Source organism: Arachis ipaensis, chromosome B5 (assembly GCF_059453495.1).
Source record: "Arachis ipaensis isolate K30076 ecotype BB chromosome B5, ASM5945349v1, whole genome shotgun sequence".
Taxonomy (NCBI): Eukaryota; Viridiplantae; Streptophyta; class Magnoliopsida; order Fabales; family Fabaceae; genus Arachis; species Arachis ipaensis.
In genome coordinates, this window is record NC_142440.1 from 115627401 (window position 1) to 115647854 (window position 20454).

The 20454-nt window shown below is 29.1% G+C and overlaps 1 protein-coding gene across 1 annotated transcript; it reads right to left on the reverse strand.

The window, feature by feature from the left end:
• Nucleotides 1-5430: 5430 nt before the first annotated feature.
• PHO1;H1 (EXS (ERD1/XPR1/SYG1) family protein) lies at nucleotides 5431-15767 on the reverse strand. The gene is made up of 14 exons (XM_016347542.3): nucleotides 15010-15767; nucleotides 14627-14894; nucleotides 13924-14317; nucleotides 13771-13819; nucleotides 13608-13679; nucleotides 13182-13314; nucleotides 11934-12054; nucleotides 11112-11361; nucleotides 10342-10446; nucleotides 9800-9844; nucleotides 9547-9699; nucleotides 7820-8101; nucleotides 6725-6861; nucleotides 5431-5622 (listed from the first exon to the last, which is right to left on the reverse strand). Exons 1-14 carry the CDS (start codon nucleotides 15241-15243, stop codon nucleotides 5532-5534), a joined length of 2334 nt encoding a protein of 777 aa, XP_016203028.2. The 5' UTR covers nucleotides 15244-15767; the 3' UTR covers nucleotides 5431-5531.
• Between the last annotated feature and the right edge of the window lie 4687 nt (nucleotides 15768-20454).

Here is a 20454-nt window from a genome sequence, read left to right on the forward strand (position 1 = left end):
AATCAGAGGTGGCGAGACATTACGATACCTAAATAAGAAGATACATACATAACATTTGAAGAATAATGATATAACTAGGAGTTTGTGAAAGAAAGATAAACAAAATCGACAGTCGTTATATATATATATATATATATATATATATATATATATATATATATATATATATATATATATATATATATATATATATATATATATATATACACATGTTTTGGAATAGGATACATAATAGTTATTAGTCCCGACCCACGAAGAAAAGACCGACTAGAATATTACAAAACTAGAAAAATATACAAAAGAGAAATCTTGTTTCTCCAAATAAAAACCTCTAAAAAAAATATATAATAAAGTTTTCAAAAGTGGAGAAAGCTCTAAATAAGTCAAAATAAACTTCAAAAAGTCTTCTTCACTTTGCCAAGCAGAATCCCGCACTCTTAGTGAGATGCGTCACGTCCTACATCTGAAAAACAAAAAATCAATAAGGGTGAGAACTCGAAGGTTTCTAGTAGGGTAACAGTTCTAAATAAAGACTATATCAAGAAACATGATTGAAATTGTGTGTTTATATGTTGATTTGATCATGTTTCTTTGATGAAATTAAGTCTGAAACTCAAGTAACTTGGAAGTCACTACTGTTGCTAACCATGAGCTTCCAAGGCTTGAATTCAAGCTTAATTGATGTATTGCGAAGTGTTTATGATAGCTGAAATGTTGCTCTTCGGTTTGAGAAAAATCGGGTAAAAATTCAAAAACGGATTTAAAATCATGTATATATTTTAGAAGATTACAAGAGAATATTTCAGTTTTGAGAAGGAGTATTTGTCACCAAAGCAAATATTATTTTTTAATATAAAAATATAATTTGATAAAAAAAATTGGGGTAAAAATAGTAATTATATGAGTTTTTGGTGTATTTTGAGTGAAAAGTAAAAATTTTAGAACAAAATGAATATTTTATAAGAATTCAGAGTTATTTTTAAAAATATGAAGTTAAATTAGTGATTTTATAAAAATGTCGAGTTAAAAGTAAAGATATTTAAAATATAATTTCTAAGAGTTTAACAATAAAGCTTTAATGAGCTAAATTTTTAATAATTAAAATAAAAAATTGTTGATATCCTTATTTACTAATACTATTCTTCTTATACTAAATTAATTATTATATTTTATTAATGATATTATTTTATTTAATAAAGATGAAGGATTACCATGTGTTTATAACACGCAGCAGAAGAAAAGAAAGTAATCCTTAAAGATCTATTTTTGTGCTTAAATTTTATTCCAATAATTTAATATATAGATTAGATCTAAATACCTGAGTATGCTAGTAAAAATCTTTTTCTCCTTCGATGGTATGAAGGCGCTATGCATATCCACACCGAGACCAATCTTTGCTGTCAACTCTTTGACCAATGGATATCTGATCTAAATTGAGAAACCTCTTGCAACTCTTTGCACACTATAAAATTCTTCTCCAAGAATTAGGCTCACATACATTTATGTGCATAGAGGTAAAGGAATAAAAATTTTGTTATTCTCTTCTACTTTCCTCTACTCTTGGCATACATATATATAGTATGAGATTTATTACTGATTTTAAATTTGATTCTCAATTCAAATTTAAATCATATCTTGAAATTCCAAATCTGAATCCTTCAAATTTTATGAATCATATCATAACAATTTAAAACATAATCGATTTGGATCTCATCCAAATTTATAATTCAAATTCAGAAATAGAATAACTAATTATTCTCAAATCTCATTTAATATTCTCAATTATCATATTATTATTATATTCTTGGTGCTAGCAAAGAATATAATAATATTCCATTTGAATTAATATAATTATTTATTTGATCAAATCAAAATAATAATTAAATAATTCTACAGCAAAGATTAAGACACTCGTTAATGTGTGACCCATAGGTTCAATACTAAGCGGGTAGTAAATTAGTCATACTAAATTTACTAATCGAGGTTGGCGTCTAGCAACACTCCTCAACGACCCGATAGTAAGAAGTAATATATTTTTACTAAGAACTTTAGAAGAACAAAGTATAATTCCTTCCATCTTTCCAGCTCTTGGTTAACCCTTAGAGTATGGTTTAATTGTCAAACTCTAACTTGTTACCATTATTATAATGAACTGTGAATGACTTAAAAAACTTATTTCTTCATTCATTCAATCCCCTTGGTCAAGGTTTTATTCATCTCAGTCATTATAATCATAGAGCTCAAACTCTTTACCGAGAGTTGACAGATTCCTTATCGACTAATCATTAATTCTACAAGTATTTAAATCATACCCAATATCCATTCAACTAGCACCGTAGGGTATTAGGTGTCCAAAATCAAAGTATAATAAATACATTGTTAATTACTATGACAGTCGCAGGTCAAAGGAAACTCTATTACTATGTTCATCTTGAGAATATCCTATTGACAAATATACGGTAATTATAACCATTAGGAATTCTCAAAGTGAGTCAGTTCAATGGTCATATCTCTATACGCACCATCTATATATATAATTTAACAAATGAGATCTATTAATCTTCATCCAATGAAGACCATTATATATATATTGATCTTTCCGAATTATTAATGTCCTTTTTAATAATTCTATGACCAAGAACAATTTAGATTAAATTATAAAAGATTTATCTCTCAATATTATGATCACTATCACAATGATAAATCTCTAAATTTAATCAAGGACCTTATTATATTAATATTTTAATATAATAATAATAACAAATTATTTGACACATGATTGATTGGATTATGGTCATACTCCTTATTCCCAACAAAAGATATTGTTGTTATTAATAATAATAAGACAGAGAAAAATAAAACAGAAGTACTCTTTAAAAGTTTTAGGGATACAAACTTGATTTAAGAATCTTATAATTCTCTTTTTATAAGGTACTTAAAAAAAGGTATGAGAGAAGACATATGGGTATGTAAGACATTGAAAGAGGTGAAAGATAAGAAGAGATTTAAATAATGAAAAAGAGATTTTTACTCTAATCGAGTATTAAAAAAATTGAAATAATTTGAAAGAATAATTGCCAAAGAAAGTAGAGAAAGGAGACTAAAATAATATTTTACAGAAACGATATGAAAGAATAAATGACTGAGAATGAGATTAGCTAAGACTAACTGAAAACTGAAAATTGAGAAAGATATAGGTATTGGTAAACGAGAACTAAATGATTGAAGGTTCGCCTGGCAAAGGTGAGGGTTTTGTCCCGCTTGCCCAGTGCACGTACTAATTAACTGTTGAACTCAGGAAAAATCCACGTACTGATTGATTGATGAACTCAGGGACGCCCACGTACTGTTGATTTCTGTTTCCCATTGTGCGTATATTATGGCGTCTAATTTTGCGACAATTGTCGGTGGTCATGTACTGATGGTGTTCTTAATCATATCAACACATATGCACATACATTATGCAATGAAAAACCATATCTGAGACTAGTTCTTAGGTAATGTCGGGTTGTAGGGTGTAAACTGATACGTAAGCTTATGGCCTACATAGGATTTGGTTGTGCATATTTCTGTGAATATGTATGTGCTTTTGGTTGATTACTTTTCTATTCTTTGTTTGTTGAAGTTGTATATGTTCTATTGCTTGTTTGCTGTATAATAAAGAATAAAATGAACTTCACTGCTACCCTGACCCTGCTAACGACTCCCTAGTTTTTACCCCCTCTTTCGAATCCTTTTAGCTACAGGTATGAAGGCTTATAGTGAAGTTGTGGAAGCATAAAAGAGTTTGTTTGCGAGTTGAGTTGTTATTAGAATTTATTTCTTTCTCCTCACCTTGTTAGTTGGAGTTTTATTCAGAGGGTAAGTTTGGTAATTGATTTGTATTATTAATATTAAGTATGTATGTGAAAATGTATTATTTGTTCTTGATGGAAAAGTTTTAACTTTTTAGAAAAACTGTCAACAGATTAATGCGTAAAGACTCAATATTAAATAGATAATAAAAGAATTAGGTTAATAATGTCTTACTTTTAGTACGATCATGACATGTTAAAAGTTGGTCTCTTACATTATACATACACTATGTATATTGTGTAGAATGATATTAGTTTCATGATCAATGAATCCTACGAAAGTGGAAGTTGTATCACTCCAAAAGATGCATTTGTAACTATGAGGTAAAAAAAACTTGTGCAAGTTATGGCATAAAAGTTTCGAAAACTAAGTTAAAGATTCAACCTCAATTTAAGGAGACAATGCAATATCGTGAAGAACTAACAAAGGAAATAGATATGCTCAAAGAAAAATTTGAAGAACAATGAATATGTTAAGAGAAAGAGTTAGCCCAAGTAAAATCTCAATTAAAAGCTCAACAAGTCCTTGTAAACTATTTGATAGCGCGCTTTGACAATGAAAATGGTTAGACAATTTAAGGTACATGTAGAATTGCTAATGGTTTTAATATGTATTAATACATGATTAATATTATTAGTATGTTTAATTGCATATGGATATATTTATTTCATTTTGGTTGTGTTATGGTTGAAAAATGATAAATATTCTATATTATTTAGTTTTATATAATTAATTGGGTAATGACTGAGAAATGAGTGATGAATTGGCATTGTTTTTTATAAAACCGTAAATAGTGAAAATATTCAAGTTTTATGAGAAATTTATGCTAAATTTTTTTTAACAATTTTGAACAAAGTGAGTGGCAGAAATTGTAATTAATATTATATATTATGTCTAATTTTTGTTTTGATTTTTCATATTTACATAAGTGTCAAAAATAATGACAACATCTTAATTACAAGACCTAATGATATTTTGATATATTGATGACACTAATTTATGTATAATTTTTAATTTATGGTTGAACTTGTAAAACTAATTTTAATGTTATATTGCTTTAAAATAATCTTAACTAAAATAAAAGATGTTTAAATCTATATTATTTTGACTTATTCAGTAAATTAATTAATATATTATAATTAAAAAATATATATAATTTGACAAATTATGTATCCAATTTGTATTAAAAAAATTTGTTATAAAATGAATGTTATATTTTTGTAATTAAAAAATAAAAAATATTATAAAATTAAGTTATATTTTGTAACAAAATTTTATGACAAAAAAATTATATTTTACAAAAAATATTTTACAAATAAAAAATTGTTATAATTTTTGTAATAAATTTTAGTTTTTATGCTAAAAATTATTATTATAAACTGTTATTTTGTATTATAATTATTTTATTTTTTGTTATAAAAACTTTTTATAATGGACATATTGCAACAACTCTATAACAATTCTTTTGTCATTTTTTATAATAATTTTTTTTTGTTATAAATACTATTATTTTTTATTGTAGTATAATTTCTATTTTTTGTTAATGAAAGATTGTGTATACAATTGCGAATCATATTCAGTGAAATCAACCGATGAAATAATCAAGTTGATCAATAATACATCAATTTTAATGAAGAAAAATATTCTAAATATTCATCTAGATAACAATGGTTTTATTAGTCTTCTTCATCAACCTCATGAAAGGGAAGTGGTACTATGTTCACTGCTCTAAATTTGCCAGCATTATTTAGCTGCTCATGCTCCAGTCTGTGACAAAAAATATTATACAATGTTAAAACTTTTCCATGAAATAAATTACTCATGATTGAAAATTATATATATGTAATGTGACATAATCTCTCCCTTTCAATTGACAAAAATATCTTTTAAATTTTTAATGACAAAAATATTTTTAAAATATAACAAAAATATTTAATATTAAATATATATTTTAAAAAGACTTTGCACATAAATTAAATTTTAATACCTCTTTTGTAACTATGATTAAAAAATGAAAAATGTTATTTATAAAATTTGATAATTTTATGCTAAATATTTTCTTTTACATTTTTTTATTAATGACAAAAATAATTTTAAATGATGAAATAAAAAATCTGAAAATCAAAATTTTGTTTGAATTTTTGCATGTTATTTTTAAATAGCTAGTAATCCAAATATTCTTATAACATTTTAAATCAAATGCACAAATAATTTGTCAAATAAAAAAAAGGTTGTACGTCAGTTATAAAAAAATTATTTTTAATTATTTTTTTTTTTTTGCATTTCAAAATATTTTAAAAGAATTTTTATCATTAAGAATTTTGGAAGGTACTTTGTCATCAATTACTTGATAATTCAATGACATATTTCATGGTTTACTCTTTAGGAAATTATTAGGAGTTCTAGAATTTTATAATATAAAATATTGTAGGTAAATAAGAAAATGACTAGCTAATAAATTCTTCAACATTTACTCAAAATTAAAACGGATATATATATATCACTAAATAAATATATAAAAAGTGCACTTCTCTTTTTTCTTTTTAAGTGAATATTTGAGTAGGTGTTGGGAAAATTATTTATGAAGCATTCTTCCACGATTATAATACCTTTTTAATTCATTGTTAGAATTTAGTAATTATTTTTATGAATTCCAAGAGATCAAAAGTGTTAGTAAACATTGTAGAGTAAAAAACTAAAAAATATATATAGTATAAACTTTGCATTTGTATGAAATGAAATTCTAAAATGACGAACAATTTGAAAAATGTTAGAACATTTTTATGAAAATAAACATTTTATTGTGAATGGCAAATATAAACAAGGAGCGTATAAGTAAAAAATAAATGGAACTAATGAACTCGTTTACCTGAAGAAATTCCAGAGCCCTCGTCTAATAACTTCAAGAGCTGCTAAGAACAATGTTGTTACTCGAGAATCAACGCCTTGAAGAGTTGAATGGACAACAGTTTGCAACCATGCCAGTCTCAGAATAACATTTAATCCCTGCGGAAATTGCCATGGTCAACATCAGAGCTTTTAAACAGTGGAGAGCTCTGTATATTTGTAATACAAAAAATAAATAAAAAGAAAGAAGAAAAAGAAAACATGATTTGAAACTAATGCCTTCTTAATAATCCCCTGCTATTTTATTTTCGTTTTTCTTTTTATTCCAATCAAGATTAGGAATCTCTCTTTAATTACATAATGGTTTTATCTGCATTTCATGTGGCCTTTTGTCGTGAACACCTAGATGCGTGGTAAGATCTTATAATATGATAGTTAGTTGGCAAGTTTCAATTAAGTTATACATTTTGGGTGGATCAATAATACAAGCTCTACATAAAAAAATGAGGAATATTACGGGACAGTAATTTTTGTGATTTGTAGCAATCAAATAACCATCAATAATGGTTTTACTGGTGTGAGATTGGTGTAAAATTTCATCCAATAGCTCACTTTTCTTTGTTGGTTACATGTTGGCAAGAATTTAACAAAGTTGTTGCCCCCTAGACTTTTCCTAAAAGAATAGTGATGAGTATAAAATACATATTAAAATATAAAATATATTTAAAAATAAATTAAATAACATATGTTTTTACACATAACAATTTTGTTAGTGGATATTGGTCATGGGTGCTCTAACCACTTTTACTAGTAACATTCATCATGGCAAACAATACATGTATCAAAACAAATTTATTTTTTTAGGTTCTTCTTTGAGACAAAAATATAGAAACAGATATAGAAATTCGTTTGATTGTATGAATAGAGAGAAAGACATTTTTATTTGTATTTTTAAAAGTGGGATAAAAAAAATCTTTCTGTCTATATAATTATATCTCTTTGTATTTTTGTCTCATAAATCATAATAGAATTGGAACAAGTGAGGGTGACTAAGATACGAATTTTATTGCAATGGAGAGGGGGAGGGGGCTGATGATGATGATGTATATATATATACCATGGAAAAGTAGTAAATGGCTTTATTGCGAAGCATTAGTTCATTCCTTAGCAATGGATTGTTGGAATTGAATTGAAGCAAACCCCAATCTCTTACAAAGTCCCAATACAATTGATACACTGTTGCTGCAGTTGAAAAGATGACAACACATAGCCATCCAACATTACTACTCCCATCTTTCTCATAAGCCACTTTAGCACCTGCTGCCAACATTGCTGACACATATTTCCCAAGATTCACTAGGTGGCTTCTTTCCCCTTCATCAAACCATCTTCTAGCACACTACAAATTCAATTCATGAGTGTATAACATCAGTTTTACCGCATTAGGATCTTAATGTTTTTTTTATATTTGATGCCACAAAGATGGGTTTAAGGATCATTTATTACCGTTTTATATTCTAAATTAATAGTTAGGGATAAGGCTGTGAAAATTGACTGGTCATTTAACCTGATAGAGTTAGAAGTTTAAATATTTAAATGTTTAATTAAAATTTAATTAGAATTAAAATTAAATATAATAAAATAATATATTTATACATAAAATATATATATTTTTAAAATTTTGTGTTTTATTATTTTAAACTAGTTAATCACTAAAAAACCTAAATTGATTCGATTGGTTTATCATTTTTAATCTATTTTTTTTTACCAATCCACCAACAACTGGTTTTTTATCATGAATTTGACCGGTGTGTGGCTAATTATCTATTAGCCTGATCGAACTAATCAGTTGAATCTGATTCTTATAACTATCATTAGAGATGTATTTATTTGTCAGTGTAAAACAAAAAAAATATTATTATGAGATGACTTATTTTATAAAAATTAAATCACAAAAAATGCACCCCAATAATTTTGTTGCTAACAAATATGTACTCGAATTTTTTATCGACAAAAATATCTTTAAATAATTTTAAAACGCAACAAAAATACTCAATAGTAAATATATATTTTTAAAAAATGCCTTAGAAATTGAATTTTGATGCGATTTTTTGTAAGTATGATTATTAAAAAAATGAAATATTTTTATCCTTAAAATTTGATAATTTTTCATTAAGTATATATATTTTTTTGTGATTTTATGGTCAACAATTAATAATATTTTTAAAAAATCACAAAAATTATACTAAGTAAAAAATTACCAAATTTTAAGAATAATAATATCTCATTTTTCTATCATACTTGTAAAAAATCGCACCAAAATTCAATTTTTAAAGTATTTTTTGAGAAACACATATTTAATATTAGATAATTTTATCGCGTTTTAAAATTATTTGAAAACATTTTTGTCGATAGCAAAATTCAGGTATATTTTTTGTCAACAACAAAATTATTCAAGTGCATTTTTTATAATTTATCCTTTTATAAAATTATTAAAAACTTGTAAAATCAACATAATTTAAATAATGTTTGATTAAAAGCATCTAAAGAGGAAAAAAAATTGAAAGAAAAGAGCTATAAAGTTTACTAATACTGATAATATGATTGATAGTAATCATCTCATCATTTCAGAGCAAATCAAATGTTTAACTACACGATTTCATATTTTATGGAAACTATTTTTTTAATTTAAATAACTATTTGTTTATTATTAATATTATTGTTACTAATTAAAAATATTATAAGTTACAAACAAGTATTCAATAAGTACCGGCGATAAGTAGTGGATTTGAGAATATGCTTCTTCAAGAAAGCTTAAAGCAGAATGAAAGCTAAGTAATTTACCTGCATAGCCCTCCAATAATAGGGTAGAAACGACACTGCATAAGCAAGGTCTTTATAGTAATTTTTCCTCGTGCAGTATCCATAGTCTAGAGTTTTGTAACTCCCACTTATATAGTAACATGCCACATACTCGAGGTTCCTCAGCATTGGCACCTATAAAAGTAAAGTAATGAAATAACAATTAACAAATTCCAAACATTAAGGATTTTTTTTTTTCTTCTTAATCTAGTAGTAGTAATAATAATAATAATACCTGACTACAAAGTTGATCTGCCACGAAAAAATCTTGCATGACAACCTGAAGGGACAAGAGAGAAGCCAGTTATTATTGAACATTGTTTTTCTCTTCCCAAAAAATTTTGTGTGGTGTATGATGCTTGATGATGATATGATAGGGTATGATGTTAAAATTAGACTAATAAATTATATATATATTTTTTAAATTTGTTAAAAATTTTAAAAATATTCTGTTTTATTTTTTTTAATTTTATTCTAAAATTTTTTATTTTCATTAAATATATCATTGAGAGTTAAATTTTCAAAAACTTTAATATCAATTCAGTAATAATATATGATAATAATATGTGTTGCTTGTATTAAAAGTTTTTTTTGAAAATTTGTTGTTGAATTAATCATAAATTTTTTAAGAAATTAGCTCTCATGATATTTGATATAAATAAAAAATTTTTGAAATAAAATTAAAACAAAATAAAATTTAAAAATAATTTTAAAATTGTTACTAAATTTCAAGAAAAAAAAATATTTTACCCTAGAATTAAGACCACGGAAACCTACCTTGTAAAGTGGTGAAAAAATTATGTTTCTTATAGTACAAAGAAAACGGTAACGGGTTGATCGGTAAATAACGTTGAAGGGGCAAAGTAGCATTAGTAAGAACACCTGCACATGTAGTGAAGAGAAAAAAAAGGTTAAAACTTAAAATTATAGCTGACACAAAATTCTTATTATTTTTTAAATTATAATTTTGTTTCTTATTCATTTATTACGGAAAATGTCATATTATTAGATCTACATATTCATTAAAATAAGATTAAGACTGTAATTATTAGTTATTACTTGCTTTTCTCATAATTTTAAAATATTTTATTTTAATAAATATAAGTCGAATAAATAATGTCATGTAACAAACGGATGATAACATAAATATGATTTGTTCTAACTTCTAAGCAGTAACGCACCCAGAGAATTTTTAAGTAAGCGCCAGTCAAAGGAAATTTCAAGTACCTTTGCTTGTATAAAGAGGCTAGCAGTATCTCTTTTACTATTAACGGTCGAGAATAAGGGAATTTCTTTGGGAAGGAGAAAAATTAGATAAAGAACGAAGATTTTTGCTAAATTTATAAAGAATATGTGCATTATACATGATATTTTTTTGTGAGTTTTTTTTTTTAATAAACGAAATAATCTTTACTATTCACAAAAAATTCACTTTCTAGCATCGCATTACCTGAGAATAAATCACATCACAAGTTTGATAGATTATTTGTTGATTTTTGTTATTTTTCATATCGACTAGGATGTGATATATAATTTACTGAAATTACCAGTATAAGAAGCCCTGGAATATGTTGAAGTTGGGCATAAGAATAGCCTTTTGTTAGAAGAGTCAAATGAAGTAACATTGTCCCAACTACAGTGGTCATAGCCATTGTACAAACCAAGAATATATCTCTGTACGTTAGCTCCTTGGTAGGAACCAGTTCGAATATGAAGCTGTAGTTTATACGAGTCTTTCTCCATGCCACAATGTTGCAGCCATAAAGAAAGAAATGTAGAAATATAAGGCTAAACAAGCTGCACAAACAAGGCGCAAGAAAGCAACTTAACAATTTATGTTCACAAGTGGCATGCTACTATTTAAAGAAACACAATTTATGACTAGTGTACAATTTACTTCTTAAACTCGTAATAAAATGTGTAATTTGATATCTTAATTTATCAAATGGTGCAAAAAGAACATTTGCAAATTTTTTTTTTTCCAAAATCACCCTCGATTAAGGAATAATTGTATGAGTAGAACATATAATTTTGAAAGAATAAATGAGTAAAAGCATTAATGGTTTTACCATTTGATAATGATAAAGCGGCACATTGCACACTTAAAAGTTTAGAAAGTAAACCGCACATGAACTAAACCAAAGTTGTAGGTTCAAATTACGTTTTACCTTGTGTGCAATTAATATAAAGTGGAAATTCACCTGCATTTGTTTTCAAGTGAAGTTGATAATTAAAGCTCATTAGATAAGAATTTAGTTAAATATGTCAAATTATCTAACTAATTTTTAATTATCAATTTCACGTCAAAACAACTACACTTGAGTTTTTATCTTAAAATAACATATCATGTGCTAAGTAGGTTTTCTTACCCAAGTACAGGATAGACTGTTTCCATGTAAAGTGAATCCTGTTCTGGTTTATATAGGCCACTAAGATGAGCCATTACAACATATCCAGTTAAAAGTGCCAAGAAGCATCCACCAAATAGTCCTGATTTCATTTGAGAGACCATAAGTCACCATATTTATTAGAAAGAAACATTAGCTGTAACTCTTACATAATTTCTGCTAGAAAAGTTAGGCAATTTTACATGGGTTCATCATTAAATTCCTCAATTGAATTAACATAGAACTTCATGTTTGGTTGTTTCTTCTTATTTCTAATGGTTTTATCTTTGTAAGTAATCAATATGTGTGTTACAAGAAGAAAACATATAGTCAAAACTCAGTAATTGCACAATTGCACCAAATGGGGTTGTGAATGTGGAAATACAAAAAAAAAAAAAAGGGGGGGGGGGGAGGAACCATTGTAAAAAAAAATATTATAGTCAGCGGGGAACTTGAATATAATTATATGTCAAATTTGAAATAATAATAAATATTGAGTGAATAGAAGTGAATAAGATGAGGCTAAAATAATATTATAGGATATGACCAACTGAGTTAATCAAACTCTTTGAGATAGTTTTACCATCTTTTATTAACGAAAATATTTGATGATAAAAAAAATTAGTTAAATTTATAAGTGCTGGCTATTTTTGTTTTATTTCTCTAGTATTACCGTTCTATAAAAAACTTTGGCGGGAAAGAGATATGGCCCCGTTGTCCATAAAAAATGCCGCTATTGATTGTAGTAATAACTAATAACCATAAGGGTTGACACAAGAGACACGTATTGAGTGTCAATTTTTTACAATGTGTCTTAACACAAATGCTTCTTAGCGAAAGAAATATGGTAATACTGACTACGACGGTTGACTTAATAAACACGTGATGAGTGCTGAGTGTCAATATTCTCTTCAAAAGTTTAACAAAGTGCTTGTGTTCATTCTTGATTCGGTTATGTATGGTTTAGAATTTTGGATAAAATATAAGGTAGCATGGGACCTGTACTATAAATCCATCAAATTATTTTGTCAGCTTAGTGGATTTGAGGGTCCATATTCTGTTTTTCTTGATATAGTAATGGCAAAAGAGAAAACTTAAAGATCTCTGTTATACAATAATGATTGAGTATCAGAACACGACAACAATGAGAAAGTCTTATTCTACAAAGTGGAGTATCAAAACAGAAAACATTTTTAAAAAATGTTGAAATGAAGTAAAGTTTTAACTCACCAATGAAGAAAGTTACAGAATGAGATTCTTTATGCCGGTGGCTCGGCCTGAGGTACTTTGAGGCCTTCTTTCGATCATCTCCGGCGAAATTCCTGACGAACAGTTCCTCTACTTCATCAGACAGCTTAATCACCTGTCATTTTCTTAAACACATAAGCAAAACAAAGCTAGCTCCACCATAGTTGAATTCTCTAGTGAAAGTGCTAAGAGACAAGCATATCTAAATTTTTATGGTGCAGATATGAATTGTAGGATAATTATTGGCCACTTGCGACTGTCGGAGAAAGCCTGAAACTTTTGCTGGTGGCAAACACCATAACATGATTTAACAACATCGTATGATGCATGGATTTCATCAAAATTTGATAGAGTTGAAGTTAGATATTTTTAGTTAACCGAAAATTTTAACTTGTGCTTGTAATTTACCTTGTCAGAGCTATTGAAATAGGAGCTTTCAACTACTTTGAGATAGATCGGAAGAACTTGCTTTGAAGTGACCTGCGAAACATTGATAATTTGCTTTTTGTTAACACTTAGCAAATGTGTAATTGAAACTTGATTTTCGGCATCATTCTCTAGTTCATTTTACCTTGTCAAACTTCTTCAAAATCTTCATAAATGCAAGCATGTTCAAGTTCCTAAACAACAATAAAATGGGAAAAAACACCTGTATGAGTGCATATTCTGGTTTAACTGTTATGTTTCTAAGATTTTGTGAAGAAAAGAATGAAATATCTTATACCTGTAAAGTTTGAGATATTCTAGTCCTTTATAGAGTTCAATGAAACCTCGTTTAATCATCTTTTCAGAGTGGCGCAACTTTGTTTGGTTAATATGAACCTTGCCAGCTCCTATGCTGAATTTCCTTGACTGGTTAATCAAATCTTCCCGGACAAGGTAAGTTATGGCCGAGAAGGTTCGCAACGGAGTTGTCAAAGGAATGTTTATCCTGAGATTCTTCCCTTGGCAATTGATAACACGGCCGGAGAGTGTTCTGAGTTTTTCTTCTTCTCTCTTCACCTGCGTCGGCTCTCCAACTTCGTCTGCGCGACAAGAATCAGAAAACTGAATCTCATCTGTGCTAATTTCCTCTGTTTCTTCTTCGGGATCTTCTCTGTTCCTAACAGAGTCCTCCTCTGAAGCAAAAGCCAGAGGACAGATTAGTGTTTTATAATCACATATTTTCATTAGTGATGGAGGTGTTGAATACAAAATTCAGTAAAATTTTGAAGTAATTATATTGTTTATCTTGTAATAAATTCACAATTGATTCATCAAAAGGCAAATATTTCACAATAAAAAGTCCACATAACTGTGCATGAATGTGTCAAAGATATTGAGTTGTCAAAAAATGTTATAACAATCATGGTATTTCTTCGTAAATTTCCATGTTAATGATGTTGAGTTCTCAAGCTTTTGAATGAAGAAAAGTGCTATTATGTTACCATTGGAAAATGTGCATGAGATGGAATGATACTCTTTGTCTATGGAACCTTGTTGATCTTGGAATGCAAATTTGAGCTGAATTAGAATGTCCATTTGTTTTCTCAAAGAATTCCCTCTCTCCATGAACTCATTCTCCTTTGTTCTATAGAACTTGTTCACCTTGTTTAGCTGCTGATCCAAACAAGCAAAGAATTCCTTAATAGCACCGGTTTCGGCAAATTGCTCTAGCAATTCGGTGTCGTATGACGAACCAAGTTTCCTATGGACCTGAAAAAGGAAAATCAAATTAAGGTTTTCTCTTATATTCATCCAAAATTATATGACGACTGTAACGAACAAGTTGGGCTTCTTTTAAGCTTTTGAATGGAAAGATTTTTTTTACTTGAATTGGTGGTACGTGCTCTCCATTTTGGTGATGGCCAAATGGAGAGTAGTTTCTTAGTGATGAAATAATGGAATTAGGCACAGAACTATTTTGGTTCTTGGTGTCGTTGCTGTTGTTATTATTAAGGAATTGAATATTTTTGAAGTCCTTCTTAAGTTGCCGATAATCAACAAAAGCTTCTTTCCATTCTGGAATGAGTTGCCCTTCAAACTGCTTAGAGAACTTCACCATTTTTGTTCTTTGGAGCGTTAATGAGAGAGAGAAGTATTGTTGTTTATGTTGTTGGATGGTGAGTTTGAAATGGAGTTAAGATGGCGTTATTTATAAGTGGTTTGAGGGAGAAAAGAAAGAAGATAAAAGAAAAAGTATTTGAATGATGTTTATGGTACTGATTCTCTTGAGCACATTTTATAATGTACTATGATCCTATGTTTCTCTCTCTCCACTTGAGGATTTAGGCATGTTACAACGGCAAAGGTTTCACCGGAAAAGTAACCGAACCGCCGCCGGTTATGATCACTTCTTGGCCAGACATGTTCTCATGATTCATGAAGATTTTGAAGAAAAGGGTGGGAATGAATTTTAAAGTGGTTTTGATGAAGTGGGCACTGGGCACACGTTGGAAAATTGAGAATACATGTAGAAGATGAACATGCTCTTTTTCATTTTTGGAGGAAACTGAATAAAGTTTGTCACAATAGTTTAGAAGCAAAAACCATTTTGAGAATTTCCTTTTGATATATATGTAGAAATGCGACTTATTAATAATGTGGTGGTTTCCTATAAACTAAGCTAACTTAAGAATTGCTCGTGTCGTTTTGTTTTATTTAAAGTGAGACTTATTGGCTAAATAATTTGCTAGCACACGAAGGTGTGCTCTAATTAGACCAGCTTGATTTCCACTAATTGAGGATAACTAAAAGCTCTCCCCCACTTTCATTACTAAGCATCTCCTCTTTTGTTTGCAATGTGAAAGTATCTCACGTACATGCCTAGCGGAATGCACCAATACGTCACTTAAAAGCATCATAGAATGCTCAAATTAGTCAAATTTAGGTAATTAAGGTAACGTTTATTTACAAAGACAAGGACATAGAAGTGTTTAGTTAGAATAAAAGGGAAAGACAAAAAATAGTGTATTTTAGATAACAAAATTTGTGTATTACAACGAGAGAAATGGTTCATATAATAATAATAATAATAATAATAATAATAATAATAATAATATTATTATTATTATTATTATTATTATTATTATTATTATTGTCTATGTTTATATAATTTTTTTTCAAAGATAATATTTTATTTAATGAAATACATCTAATCAAAATTTAGGACAAATTAAGATAGGATAACGGGATTTCCAGTGATAAATTCAAAAAAAATTTTAGTGGAGACAACATAATATAATAATAATTTTTATAATTATACTATAATATTATAAAATATAATTATTCTTCAAATTATTTAATCAACAAATTAAAATAATAAAATAATAATTTAAAATAATAATAAATAATTTAAAATTTTATTTTTTTGGTTTTCATATTTTGAAAAGATTGTTCATTGTCAATATAATTAAATGTTTTTCCTTTTATATATATCTGATGAATCCATATTTTATGATATATTTTGGTTTGATTTGAGTGGATTCCATCACATAAACTCACATTTATTCACCTAAATAGCATGCTTTTGAGATTTCTTCCTAAATTGTGCTTGAAAGTGAAAACATGCTCTTTTGTGCTTAATTTAGTCAATTTATTCACTTTAATCCCATTTGGTGCCTTGATATATTTGTTAAGTGATTTTCAGGTTTTCAAGGTAAGTATGGGTTGAAAAAGTGAGGAAAAGAGCATGCGAAAGGGAAGAATTCAAGAAATGAAGGATTTGGAAAGTTGCCAGCCCTGACCTCTCTGTACTAAATTGGTCATAACTTGAGCTACGGAGGTCCAAATGAGGCGGTTCCAACGGCATTGGAAAGCTAACGTCTGAGGCTTCAAAATGATATGCAATTTGCTATGGTGGACATAAGTCTAAGTGTGCATACGCACAGTACTTGTGCGTACGCACAAGTCAGGATTCAGCATGTGTGCGGACGCACACATCTGTGCGTTCGCACAGGTCCCTGTGCGTGACCTCATTAATTGCAACTCGCTGGCAGCGATTTTTGGGCCCCCAAAACCCAATCCAACTCATTTTTTGAAGCTATTTAAGGCCAAATTGTAGAAGGATGAAGGGGGGCAATTAGGTTTAGTTTTTATGATGTTTTCTCTTAGTTTCTAGAGAGAGAAGCTCCCTCCTCTCTCTAGAATTAGGGTTTTTAGCTTAGTTTCCTTTTAATTTCAGCACTTTAATTCTTGTTTTAGTGTAGTTTCATTTATGTTTCTATGCTTTATTGTCTTTATGTTCTTCATCTCTTTTGTTATTTCCTTTTTTATGTCATTTTTATCTTTTATGACACTCTTGTTACTTTAATTTACATTTAATGCAAATTTATGTTTCCATGTCATTTATTACTTTCTTTAGTTGTCATTGTCATTTTCTTGCTTTTGGTAGTTAGGAATTTATTTTAATGTATTTTAATATTATTTTATTTTCATGCACACCAAGTGTTTGATAAAATGCTTGGCTTAGTTTTTACTTAGTTTTTCTCCACTCTTGGCTTGAAATTGTTGACTTTGGTGATCCTTGAGTCACTGATGTCCATTCTTGTTTGATATATTAGAGTAGTTAGTTGATTTGGTTTTCCTTGACTCTATGTGACCCTTTAGTGTTGACATAGGACTTAGGGATTGAAATTAACTATACCTATTTGACTTACCTTCGATGTAAGGTTGATTAAGTAGGATTAACTCTTCATAATCATCATGTGTTTATGGTCAATGTCTAGGATAGGTAGCCTTAGCTCTCAATTACTTTTCAAGAGGTTTTCTTGCATTTTAAGTTTCCTTTCCTTGCATTTAATTGTTTTGACTTTTATTGCTTTGACTTTTAATTCCTTGCATGTTTATTTAATTGCTTTGATGTTTAATTTCTTGCATATTTAGTTTTCACACTCTCGGTTGAGAAATTGGGTGTTTGGGTGGAATTGAGTTGTGGATGTCCATTCCGCATTGTGTGAGAACGGTTAATTGGTTTGGTTTCCATTGACGCTAGTCTTTCAATAAGTAATTGGTGAGTTGACTAGGACTTATGGATTGAGATCAATTACACCTTTGACTAATTCTCAAGGAGGATTGATTGATTTGGATTGCTTCCACACAATTGCCATGTTTGTGGTCCATAACTAGGATAGGAAACCTAGATTACTCACTTCTTGCCAAGAGTCCTTTAATTGCTTTCTTTTAATTCTTACATGATCATTTACTTTCTTGCTATTTACATTTCTTGCTCTCTTGCATTCACAATTCCCCATGCTCTCTCTCTCTCTCTCATAGCCAATGATTTGACACTTAATTTACAACTCCTAGGGAAGACGACCCAAGGTTTAATTACTCTCGGTTATTTTGTATTGAATTTATTATTTGATCTTGAGAATTCATTGTTGGTCTAGACTATACTTTCAACGATGGAATTCTATTTTGTGAAAATCTAGACTAACAATAATTCTCTTTTCAATGTCACTAAACAATTATTTAAAAATTCATCTCCCATAAAGTTACGAAGCCGACTCTTTATGATGTTCATAGCAGAGAAAATTCTTTTAACTGATGCAGTTGCTACGGACAAAACTAAAGCTAACTTCAAAAAAGAAACACTCATGGATGAAAACTATTTTTCGAGTCTCTGACCAATTTCTAAGAAAGAGCACCAATCTCATTTAAGTGTGAGAATTAATCATCAGAACACACATCTAATATGAAGTTCTCAAGTTCACTATCAAATGCCAAAAGTTGAGTGGAAGAAAATTCTAATGGATAGAATTGAGCTAATTGGATCAACTTCTCCTTATCAAATGCAAAAAAAATGAGTGTCTTAGATTCAGACAAACTATGCGAAGAAGCAATTTAGTATTCACCTCTGTAAAATGATTATTGAATTCTTGAAGTTGTCTATTAACTACTTGATAGAATATCTCAATTTAAAAATGATGCAAATTTGATATCTTTTGAGCTTTGCGTCTTGATATTCCTTGTGACATAAATATATCATCCATTTTTGGAACAGTAACATTATGCTTGTCATAAAACAATGAGACTTTGTCAAGTAAAAGAGACTAACCATAATCTCTTATATTTTGCAACTGTTGCTTAGACACTTTAACCAACGCCATAACATTTACATTGTCTTGATCATTCATTTGTAATTCTTGAGATAACTTATTAGTAAATCCCAAGATATTTTTCATCAAGTGCAAGTTGAAAATGAATTCAATAGATTGAATAATATTCAATAAATGGCATGCTTCAGCACTTTGTTCTGAATTATTTTCATCTTTCTCAACATATTTAAGAATATTAATCACGGAAGGAAATAAAAAATTAATCTAAGTATAATTCTAATTATTTAAACGACATCAAATTCACAGTTTCACAGAATCACAATAATTATTCAATTATTCAAAAATAAATCACAACTTACAGTTTCACACAATTTTTATCAAAATCAAATTCTTATTTCTAAATAAGATAAAATTAAATTCTTACTAGAGAGGCGAGAGAGTCAGAGATGCAGAGACAGAGCAGCAGAGATGATAATGACGAAGTGGCGAGACACTCAGAGATGATGAATCGATGATGGACAGATGGAGTGGGCCATCGGCAAGTGGCGAGAGTGCGAGACCATGAGCGACGATGATGGAGCGACAAGCCAGCAACTGACGGGAGACAAAGTGAATGCAGAAACAAGGAGCAAGCGTGCAAGCGAGCAAGGCAGGTCAGGAGACAGTGAGCCAACGACGTCGGCGACACCACAACAGTGATGCGGGGCAGACCAGAAGGTGGGCGACAAGTTGGCATAGTTATGCGGGGCTGGACACTAGAAAGCAGAGACAAAAATTGAAAAGAGGGAGAAGGAGAATGGTTAGGGATTTTAGATTTGGGGGTGGAGTCGGGATTCCAAAAGCTAACAACAGAAGGTGAGTTTTTTTTAACAAAGAATAGCTCAACACACTAAAGTGTAGCAACACAAAGAAACAAGACACAAGCAAACAAAGTAAAAACAAAAGAAATACAAAAACGACTAATCCATTGTCATCTCCAGTATTGCCATCAACAACCACATGGATCAGCACCAGACCACTCTTTGTAGCTCAATACTGAACTCAATTTAATGTCCTCAACAGTACCTTCTTCATTCTTGAATATTCTCACATTTTGTTCCTTCCGAATATTCCAAATTACTTCAAAGAATCCAACCAACCATTTATCCTGCTCAACTTTTCTGTCAGGTTCTCCTGTCCAACTCTCAAACAGTTCTTTGATCGTACCCGAAACAGCC